Genomic DNA, 12,380 nt, shown 5'->3' on the forward strand with positions numbered 1-12,380 from the left:
GCCCTTACTATGTTCTGTTATGGAGCCCACAAATATCTACTTGACACCTGCACACTGGGTTCACTTCTAGCTCGCTTAGACATTGGGAGCTGTATACCTGTCCAGCTTAAATTACATGGTCGGTGATATGATTTCCCTAAAATCAGCATTTTAAGAACAAATAAGCAAAGCTTGTGTCGATGTATATGATAGAGTTGACCTCTATTCCAGTCCGGCATCTGGACATACCGTAGTACAGTATGCAGTCACAAACAGAATACACTGCAAGCATCAGAATTGGAAGAGGAGAAATTATTATTAGGATAATAACATAAAACATATACAAAAATCTGCAAATCTTCCCTCAGCTAGTGGAAGAGGCTGAGGTTAGAATCTAAAGTTACTCTGCATCGGGCTTTTCATGCCATTTTCTTCCAATAAACATTCTTCATAAAGACGTTTCTCTACATTACATGCCAACCAAGATTTGTTAGCTGTTAAACAGCCAAACTACCCATTGCACAGATCCCTCTGTATAAGAGCTGACCACCCGACCTGCTTCTCCTCTATACATTTCTATCCCCAAAAATAAAAGACGGAACCTTGACTAGTTTTATGCTGGGGAAATTATCTTCCCGCTTTACCCTGGAACATCCAGTGGTGGTTCTAAAATCACACAACTCTCTACCTTTAAAGCCAGTCAAAGTATTCACAATTCACCTTGTACATTAACATTAGAGGTTGGACAATCAGTAAATAATAGCCAGTCATTCACCCAAGATGGGCACAATTATAAAACATGTTGAAAATTTTTCTGATCTAAAAATGGATACATTGTTTGTTATTCTATGTACAAAAGATCATAAAATAAACTGATAACAATACAAGAAAGATACATTATTCACTTGAATGAAACTGGTTAACCCAGCACCATGCCCAACTCTTCTGTTTCAGTGATAGTCAGGAAAGTTTTAATATTGTTAGTTTAGGAGGATCCAAACTTTATAAGCTGTAGATCGGCCACCTCATGTTTGTGAGGCCAGTTGCATTGGTAAGATTTAGGGTTTTGGAACTGGATTAAAGATTATCGGTGTATATAATACAAGGGCTTGTTTCATCGCACAGTTCCAGTTGCACACTGGAAGCAAACCATTTCTTGGCGCCCCCGCAGTTGTAGTTGAGCGTCGTTCTGTAAATGTTCTTGGCATGTTTTGGGAAAATGATGGTTGTGCTTTGAAACCTCAGAGGCTTGTTGCGGGGCTCGAAAACTACCTGAGATTTGAAATTCCTCCATGTGCAGTTTGGGGTGGAGATGATTGTTTCGCTGAAAGAGGTGACCGTAGGAATTGGGGCATAGAACACATGATCCCGATAATGCTTCTCTGAATCGTATTTGATTTCAGAATTGCACCTGAAAATAGATGAATCAAATTAAAATACCACAAAAAATCTTATTGCCACAAGTTAGATATAAAAAAAAAATCTCTTCTAGGCAGATGAGCGAATCCCATCTGCCCCAGTAATTCTGTCCTGAAACAGTAAGAGGTAATTTACTGCTTTGCCGGGCCAGCCTCTCCAATATCTGCATGCATACACCAGCTTGTGCATGCGCAGTGGAACTGAGAGCCCAGATTTGGGCTTCAAATCAACAAATTTGAGGGGAAAAAAATATATAAAAAGAATTACATATATATATATATATATATATATATATATATATATATATATATATATATATATATATATACACACGAATATATAAAAAGCATTATATATGTATATATAATGCTTCTCATATCTATTTTTCTTCCTTGAATTTGTGGATTTGAAGCCCAAATTATATATATATATATATATATATATATATATATATATATATATATATATATATATATATATATATATATATATATATATATATACATACACACACACACACACGTACACACGTTAACCCGTGCATGATACTCCTGCATTCTAGTCAAATCAAGCTACTTAAGGTGTTAAAAAGGTTCTTGTCATGCATTTGGGCCTAGCCCAGGCCTCCTCAGGGGAAGAGCGTTACTTCCCGACGCAAGCGCCCTTTTTCATGTGTGTTCATGAGTTAAAATTTACTACCCCTCCCACGGGGGGAAGGGGGGATGATGGAAGTTACCTGACTTCACTATTCTAATTTTTATATTAGATAATGCTAAGAATTTAGTAGGTCAGTGTATAACTCCGCCCAGCAGGTGGCGCTGCAGCTTGTTGTTTTTTTTTCACACATAGACTAACACACGCCGCGAGGCTTATATATATTAGATATATTTAAACATTGAAATCATGCTTTATTCAAAGAACAGATAATTTTTTCCTCTGATTTTCTTCTGTTATCATCATCCTGAGATGCTGGTAACAGACCAAGTATTGTTCAATTACCGCCAGGATACTTGTTACTTCATAGTGGCTATCACTGTTGAAGGTTATTGAATCTTACTGCTGGCTAAAGCAGTACTATATCCAGCGATAACCCTTTGAGGTATAGGGGGAAGTCATAATAAGCCCTATAGCATTTTGCTGCCATTTTTGGTGAAGATAAATCTTCACCAATGAGTTATCCATAGTAAGCAATATGCAGGTAGTAATAAGGATGTTATTTTATTGCTAGTAGTACCTGCTTATAGCCTGTATAGAGTTAATATATTCTGTATGTATCTTTGTAATAAAGTAATCTACAAATTCTTGTCCAGTAAATCAATAGACATGTTTATAAGTAAATAAATATAATAATATATAAATATATAACCGGTCCTGGTCATAGAATTAAACAATATATACAATTAAATGTATGCAATCAAAACTGTCAAGCCAGCAGTCTTGATTTCTAATGTACCTGATTTCTCTGACTGGCTCTGGATTTACTTCAATGCTTTCACCGAACACAACTGGGTGCATCCTTGGCCGAGACTCTAGAGTGGAGCTGTTGAGAAGGAGGTATGGAATCTGCAGGGGGCGAGAGAAATGTATGTTCCGGTCAGCTGTTATCTCCCTAGAGGTATAGTCATTAGCATCTTTACCCTAAAAGTATAATCATTAGCATTTTCTGCCACATCGTTGTCAATAAACAATATTCATGTTGACAATAAAAAGAACCAGAAGGCCATGGACTGTTCCTGGTTGTCTGAGGCATAGCTAGCTTCTTGTGCCCAGTGCAAGACCATATATTTCAATAATATGACAGTGATTCACAACATCATTGGGCATCACAGTATATAACTCTATGGAGAACAACATTATTGCATCTGCTACCTGTACACTTCACTTGCTTACAAAATAGAAACTGTGAACATACACAGATTATGCCCTGCAGAGGGGAGAAAAGGTAAAGACAAAATGTAACATGTTCATAACTGCTTTTATTTCCAGATACTGCACAGGTCTGGTACAACCCATACATTCATGTGAGGCACTCCAGGAGTAGACATACCATGGTGGGAGAGGGGTTGGCACTGGGGTCATGTGGTTAATGCCAACCAGGGCACTATTGGTCTGGAGTTTGCAGTTTCTTCTAGGGTTTCCATGGATTTCCTCTGAGCACACGGATTTCCTCCCAAAGTCCCCAAAAATATACTGATAGGTTAATTAGCATTGAACAAAATTGACCCATGGGTGTGTGTAGTGGAGATTTAAACTATAAGATCCATTGGGGTAGGGCCTGATGTGAATGAATAAACATTCTTTGGAACGTGCTGCATAAAGTACTATCTTAACCACTAAACATAATTTATACAGGTATACAAATTACATTAAGCACGCAAAGCAACATGGCACATTGTAGGTGTCCTTGTATGTAGAATAAAAGCGTTGTGCCTTCGCAAAAGTGATACTGCAAAATTGTTCAATATTAAGACATGGATGCAAAACTCTGTACACAAACCTCTATTAAGCTAATTCCAATTTTGAAAAAATGGATTTTAATATGATTTACTGCAAGCCTCAGTGGAGTGTAATGTTGGGTTTGCCATCCATCTCTTGACTCTACTGCTTCAGCTCATTGTTCAATTTGTAAGTCCCAGAGTGGCAATTATTGGTGCCGTGACCTTGAAATTTAAGGCCTGGATTAATGATTTAATTATGGTTTAGTGGAAATGACGTTGCTCCTGCAAATCAGTTATATGTGTGATTATGTCCTTTACCTAAATGCTTAAAGCTACTTGACCCTTTTTAGGTTTTGCACTTTTCTGGTGTGTAATACATACCCACATGTGTGACATTACTTCTTTTATAAACGTGATGTACAAGGTGTGGGGTCAAACTCGCTAAATATAATGCTGCTGGGTAGGATTGCTTGTCAGGTAGTGCCTATAAGACAGCTATGTTCCCTGGGCTCTTACCTCCTCATTCTGTTCTCCACTTTGCTGGCATTTCACCCTATAGTGTATCTCTCCGCTGTAACTGTTCCTTCTGTACCCATCTGCTGTCATTACTTTTCCCCCCACTCATCTTTGAGGTCTCCTAGCTCTATAACCATGAGCTGGTGCTCTAATGATCCACTATCAACTACCAGTGATCTGCAATATAATCGTTAATGGAGCACAAATTCACCCTCTGGATAATGTTAAAGCTGCTAAAGGTAAATAAGGACATTTTATATCCCCTCAGCTTCTCAATGAGTTAAAAGTTCACAGCTCCAAGGCAAGCAGTAGCAGCTTTGTTTAAAGACAGACGCTATCCTAAATAACTGTGAGCATAAATTCCAGACTAACATTTTATTTTGTGTGACAGCTTGAGTTATGGTCTATTTTCCTACAGTCAGAATCACTGCCAGAAAGTTTATCATCTAAGTGCACACAGAGAGCACGGTGGTGGTCTCTGAGTGTTAAGGCTAGTACTCATGGGTGTTAATATTACTGTTTCACCGCACTTTAATGCTGAAAGTCCAATAAATGATGTAAGCGGGTGGACCTGCCCGCAACGATTTCTGATAACTGTTCACATTGCATCAATGCCAATGTTGCCTGCAGTGCTCAGAAGCAATCATCATCATTTATTTATATAGCGCCACTAATTCCGCAGCACTGTACAGAGAACTCACTCACATCAGTCCCTGCCCCAATAGAGCTTACAGTCTAAATTCCCTAACATACAGACAGACTAGGGTCAATTTTGACAGCAGCCAATTAACCCACTAGTTGTTTTTTGGAAATCAATTCAATATAATGGCAGTTCTAAGTGACCACTTATTAAGTACACTATGCTGCAGAGAAGCTTTGAGAACAACCTTTGGATGCTTTGTTAAACATGAGGACAAAGTGGAAGGTTTTACACAGCAGTGTCTCATATCGCTATCACCATCTCAGGATGGTGGCACCAGAAGATAATAGGTGAGAAAAGTATCGCTCACCTGCCTTGGCGGGGTTTTATTAATAGGTGGTTTTATATCGCTGTGATCACAGGGATATAAAACCACTACTATTACTGATTGTTAATAATTACCCCTGTTATTAAGTGAAGAATCAGACAAGATATCCATGAAAATAAGCATTATAATATGATCTCCCTTTAATGTTTGTTTTAATGGATGACAAGGCTTCTGGCATGCAGTTGGAGAACATTGGTATGCATTATGGTTTGGATAGGCAGATACTACTTAATGAGAAGTGAAGTGGTTAATAACCTTCTACAAATCACTTAATGTACTGCAATGGATCTATTATCCCCTTTCTCAGCAAGTTCTGAATGTCCACATAATCATTTTATGAACAATCTCCTGCAATGCCCTTTGGTAGAAAGGTGTACGTATGTAACATTAGTATTACAGTATGCCTATGCTATAAGATCAATTATAAAGACACAAAGACGTTAAGCTCCTTGTTCTTTGCGGTTGGAAAAATAGCTTCGAGCCCAGACACTTCCCACGTCTGCAGAGTGCAGAAATTAGAACCAGGCCAACATGTTTTAGCATTTCTCTGTTCTAGACCATAGTCACATAAATGGCCTCCAGCCTATCTTGCAAAACAACCCTACAAATGAACACAGTGTTTCATGTTTATTTGGCTTCTGCAAGAGGAAATGCCACTGGCACTGTTTATCAAATAGAGAGATCTGCTGCAACTATATATATATATATATATATATATATATATATATATATTATTATAATGTGTGGTAATCGGTATCCCGATGCTTGGGATGCCGACACCGACTAGACCTACATCTAAACTGTAAAGACTCAAATTGCGACATAATTAAAATTCACCGGAACAACTGCTATGCGACTGCTGCAAAATCCGAAGATGCTGGATGCCGGTGGTTTATTTTGACATCACTGATGACAGCGACATGTACATTTAAACAGGTATGTTAACTTTAGGGGTTAGGATGCGGCTGCGTCAGTGATGTCAAAATAAATCGCCGGCATCTTTAATCATGTAGTCATTTGTGTCTTCGTGCTTTTTTGGTAGGTGTAGTCTGTGTTGGTACCGTACCCAACATATATAATATATATATATATATATACATATATATATATATACACATACACAGACATACATATTATTATATATACATGCTTTAGGGCCATAATGACTGGACTCATGTGGCCTCCGCACATGTGTGAGATTATCTGAGCTAAATGAGAGAAAAGCTTACAAAATAAATACATGAAATGTCAAATTAAAATTATTTTGTTAATATGAACCCCTAGCTCACCAATATGTTGAGTATTAACTTTTAATAGTTTGCCAGTGATGCAGTCAATGGTTGAAGTGAGCTGGTATATGATGGTATGTGATGGTATATGATGGTATATGGTGGTATGTGATGGTATATGGTGGTATGTGATGGTATATGGTGGTATATGATGGTATATGGTGGTATGTGATGGTATATGGTGGTATATGATGGTATAAGTGGTATATGATGGTATATGATGGTATATGGTGGTATATGATGGTATAAGTGGTATATGATGGTATAAGTGGTATATGATGGTATATGGTGGTATATGATGGTATATGATGGTATATGATGGTATGTGATGGTATATGATGGTATATGGTGGTATATGATGGTATAAGTGGTATATGGTGGTATATGATGGTATAAGTGGTATATGATGGTATATGATGGTATGTGATGGTATATGATGGTATATGGTGGTATATGATGGTATAAGTGGTATATGATGGTATATGATGGTATAAGTGGTATATGATGGTATATGATGGTATAAGTGGTATATGATGGTATATGATGGTATATGGTGGTATATGATGGTATATGGTGGTATATGATGGTATATGATGGTATATGATGGTATGTGATGGTATATGGTGGTATATGATGGTATAAGTGGTATATGATGGTATATGATGGAATGCCATACCGCCATTTCTCTTACCACCTTCATTGTAAAACTAACAAATTCCAATCACTTATATTTTCCATACCGCAAGTTATAAATTTCCACTTCGACCACTGTATGCAGTTCATTAAAAAGCTTAACTGATGTCTAAAAGCCCTCCATAAAAGACAATGGCAAGAGTGACTCCTACAGGCTAAGAAGAAATAAAACTTCTTAGGGGCTTATTTATTAATAGGAGAAAACCCAGTACTGCATCTAAAACAGGCGATGTAACCAGCGATGGTGCTTCTCCTTATTTAACAAACCCTCCCTCCTGGTGATATCTTTCACCAGTGACCATTTTTACCGGGTATTTGCAGTGAAGGTTTCCCTATGCAAAGCCACTGTTCTATCACTATTGTCATTTCATCCAAGGGTCAGGACCAGAATGAAATGCTTTATTGTAAAAATAAGGCATTTTTAATTTTCAACAAAAGTGGAACTGAAGCCCAAGTCTAGGCTTCCAGTTCCACTTCACATATGTGAACAATTACATAAGATCCCAAACTGACTTGGCGAAGCGGTAACCTCAGCCAGCATTGCCAGGGAAAATGTATTGGCAAATAATATATTGCTGCTATATCATCATCATCACCATTTATATATATAGCGCCACCAATTCTGCAGTGCTGTACAGAGAACTCATTCACATCAGTCCCTGCTCTATCGGAGCTTACAGTCTATATTCCCTAACACCTTGTGTTAATTTTGTCAGCAAACAATTAACAGCATGTTGGTGAAGTGTGGGACGAAACCGGAGGAAATCCACACAAATACGGGGAGAACATACAAACGTAACACAGATAAGGCCGTGGTCGGGAATCGAACTCTTGAGCCCAGTGCTGTGAGGCAGAAGTGCTAACCACTGAGCCACCGTGCTGCCCCTAATATGTGGTCATATTGCCATTTCTGTATCATCATCCAGTATAACTTGTGTTCAAAACATAAGAAACTCAAGTGTTAATGATTGCATTCGGCACAATTATTTATGTGTGCGTTATGGAGAATATCAACAAATTATGGCTGCTATATGCACCTTAGGGTAAATATTACCTTGGGGAAAAAAAAACTTTAAAAGGATCTAACACTATTTGCAGATGAAGTCTGTTTACTCATCTGTATCCACATATAATACTAAACTGTATTACCTGACGTCCAGCAGCATAAAGGTTATTAAAAGTTTACATGTATAAAAACATAGACCCTTTAATTTATGCATGCTAAAGAGGTAATAGTGTTGTGTACAGCCAAAAGAAACTCTGCATGAAAATATTCAGTGCATATTTGCATACTGTTTTTCTCCATTAAAAATCAGCTTGGTTTATGAATATGCCAGAATTTTTTTTAGTGGGCAGCAAGACAAGATGTTGGTGACAGCCAAGAAAGCAAGCGTCTTGGCACAAAAAATTCACTTTCCAACCAGAATGGAACTAAAGCTCTTGCATGGTCTCACATTTCTCCTGAAATCAGCAATACACCTCAGAAGATTTTACATTAAGTTAATCTTGGCCTTTTTCTCCTTAATCATGAGGGATACAAAGGGAGAAGACGACAGAATGACACAGACAAGCCTGCAAGTCACTGAGTATTATCTGGGGTAGATTTACTAACATGTTATAATCAATGTATCTACTGGGTCTTCTATTCACATCAAGAATATTTCTGGGCGTAACTCTGAAATACAATAGTAGAGAAAATCACTTTTGTTAATAGTAAACAGCAAAAAGAGTAAGTAATCCTATCACCTGCGGTTTCTATTTATTAAAGGAAAAAAAACCTAAATCCTTTGCAGGATTTAAGGCTTCTGTCTGCTTATCAAAGCCCCTTTCCTGGTGATGACTATCTCCTGCGGTAGCCTTCACCTTCTAAGTCTATTTATCATGAATATTTTACTATTGCTGTCCTCCCAATTGCTAACGCCATCTCTGGATTATCTTAGCCGTGGTAAGCAATAGAAAAAATATTGTTGGTTTTTTTTTTCTATTTTTAAAATATTTTTGTCTATTCCATAACTTTATGTTTATCTATTTATGGAATCTAGAACTGGAAGCTGTACGGGCTACCAGCTCCAGGGAGCATGTGGGAGCCGGCATGCTGACCGCATGTGCAGCTACTCCTTTCTCTGGCCTGGCAAGTGGTAAGAGCCCTCTTTCTGGGTAAATTAATGTAAATTGCTGTGCCAGTCAGGTTCCCTAGATAATCATTGTGTCACTCTTCTTCCCTGGTGAATTCATGTACCACCCAGAATGCTCATTTACATTAAATGATCTTGACACCTGTGAATGTTGCTGTCATTCAGGATTCCCTTTTAAAGACTGTGCCAGTTGGGATCAGTCACTGTCAGTCTGGATTCTTCATGTGTAATTCTTAGGTAAGTGTTGTGCCAGTCAGGATGCCTGAGTAATCACTTTGCCAGCCTGAAATCTGTAGAAACCATGTCAGAATATTGTCCCATCATTGTGCCAATACGTATCACAATCCTTGAATAACAGGCTCAGGCTGGATATTACCCAAGAGGTCCATACCAAAATACCAAAGAGGTGCAGTGCACATCCCCACCATAGTCTATTCATCTATGGAGGGAGCACCAAGGAGATGATGTACCGGGCCCCAAATTCCTCTTGGCGGCCCTGTTGGTTTACAATAAGTGTCTTATGTACATAAAATTTGGCACTGGGGTCATGAATTTGATTCAGACCATGGCCTAATTTAGGTGCTGGTTTCCTCCCACACTCCATAAAACATAACCATAGTGGCTTAATTGGCTGTTATCAAATTGACCCTAATCTCTCTCTCTGTCTGTATGTATGTTAGGGAATTTAGACTGTATAGCTACAATGGGGCCGGGACTGACGTGAGTGAGTTCTCTGTACAGCGCTAAAGAATTAGTCGCGCTAAATAAATTGATTATATAATTTTTACATATAGCAACACAATACAGCAAAATCATCTATGAGCTGCTGGTGGTTTCATATCTGCAGTAGCAGAATACAGACGGTAAATCCGATACTTATTGGCACTTAATGACAATAGATTGAAGTACATCAGAACAGCACGCCTTACATAGTTACATAATTAGCAATGTACCAACAAAAAGAAAAAAGTCCATCAAGTTTGTTATGGAAGATAATTTTTCCACGTCCCTTAAATGGTAATTTAAATAATTATGTGGCTCAATTACCCCAGTAATACATTGTAATAAACATAACTGATGATACCATTGCTTTTAATTAAATCCATTTATCAAGTAATGTAATGAATTGGCCATCACCACACCCTTAGGCAAAGCATAGTCTGATTACCCTTACACTGAAGGACCCATTTATGTGCTGAGGGTGGAAATGTCTTTCTTCCAGGCAAAGTGGATGTCTCTTTGTCATCTGCAATGTCCTAAGTGTGTAGCTCATGAGACAGATCTTTGTATTGACATCAGATATATTTATACATACTAATAAGGTCATCGCTAAGGTACCCTTTTTCCAAAGTAAACAAGTTCAATGTGTCTGTATCTAGGTTTTCTTATTAAAAGCTTCCGGCTTTCATCTATGTTCTTCTTGTAGACTGGTGCCCGAGACCGTACATCATATTCGAACTGTGATTTGAACACTGACTCTCATCTATCCCTCTTGTTTTGCCAAATTTAATTAGTCTTAGTAGCTGCTTTCTGCCCCCGAGTGCTGTTAATTAGTTTACAATCTACCAGTATTATTAAATCATTTCCCATCTCAGATTTCCGCAATTCTTTCCCATTTGAAGTGTAAATAGCATAAGTATTAAAAAACAACCTTACATTTATCTATGTTACATTTCATCTCCACTTTTGTACCCAACTTTCCAATTAGTACAAATATTTTTGCAGTGACATATTATTCTCTTACCTGTTAATAGGTCTTCATAGTTTGTCACCTGTAAATATGGATATAGCCCCATAAAGATCCCACTAATATCTGCAACCCAGTCTGAATTTTCCTACACTAGTATGAGCCCCTACACTACCGCCTTTAATTTGTGACGTTTATTAGGTGGTAATGCAGCTTTAAGACACCTATCTACACACATATTTGCTTTCCCTCTAAGCCTAGCATTCTCGTGTTATGTACTGATCTCTTATTTGGAACATTATCTAATGCTTTTAAAAAAATTAATCAGATTAATTTTGGAATTGAGTCATAAAAACAAATTAGGTTTTTGGTTCTACCGGTCTGTTATGAAGCTACTTTGACATTGTATTAGAAGTTTAATATCTATTGCACATTTCTAAATAGTATCATCATCAGCTATTTATATAGCACCACTAATTCCGCAGTGCTGTACAGAGAACTCACTCACATCAGTCCCTGCCCCATTGAAGCTTACAGTCTAAATTCCCTAACACACACACACACGTATAGACAGAGACTTGGGTCAATTTGAGGGTAGCCAATTTATCTACTAGAATGTTTTTGGAATGTGGGAGGAAACCGGAGCTCCCGGAGGAAACCCATGCAAACACGGGGAGAACATACAAACTCCACACAGATAAGGCCTTGGTCGGGAATCAAACTTATGACTTCAGTGCTGTGAGGCAGAAGTGCTAACCACTAAGCCACCGTGCTGCCCCAAATTATATGTACAGCATCCCTTAGCATTCTTTTATTTTACTCACAACGGATGTCTTGCTTACTGGCCTCTAATTCTATGTCTCATTTTTTGGTCCTTTTCAAATATTGGTACCACATTTGCCTTATGTGGTACTGACCCAGATATGATGGAGTCCATAAATACAATAAATAATGGTTTAGCTATGACTAAATGCAATTCCTTTATAACCCATTGGCATAGGGCATATTGACTTTGGGCATAGCTCCACTGCCTCATGAGTGAAACAAGCGATATTTTATTGTGTTCAAGGTTTAATACTATACAACATATTATCTAACGTTTTTCAGCCGTTGAGAATACTGTGGAAAAGAACGTCCCTTGCCTGTCTTTCAGAGGCCCATTACTTTTATTACTTGATAGGCAGACACAACTGTGT

The 12,380-nt window shown here is 37.9% G+C and overlaps 1 protein-coding gene across 1 annotated transcript in view; it reads right to left on the reverse strand.

Moving 5' to 3' along the window:
- Window positions 1-276: 276 nt before the first annotated feature.
- RFLNA (refilin A) overlaps window positions 277-12,380 on the reverse strand; it is a 40,259-nt gene continuing 28,155 nt past the window's right edge. The window contains exons 3-4 of the mRNA XM_075177134.1: window positions 2,852-2,961; window positions 277-1,390 (exon numbers count right to left, since the gene is read on the reverse strand). Coding sequence (XP_075033235.1) covers window positions 1,057-1,390; window positions 2,852-2,961 — 444 coding nt within the window. The 3' untranslated portion in view covers window positions 277-1,056. The remainder of the gene's footprint in view (window positions 1,391-2,851; window positions 2,962-12,380) is intronic.

Source organism: Mixophyes fleayi, chromosome 1 (genome assembly GCF_038048845.1).
Source record: "Mixophyes fleayi isolate aMixFle1 chromosome 1, aMixFle1.hap1, whole genome shotgun sequence".
Taxonomy (NCBI): domain Eukaryota; kingdom Metazoa; phylum Chordata; class Amphibia; order Anura; family Limnodynastidae; genus Mixophyes; species Mixophyes fleayi.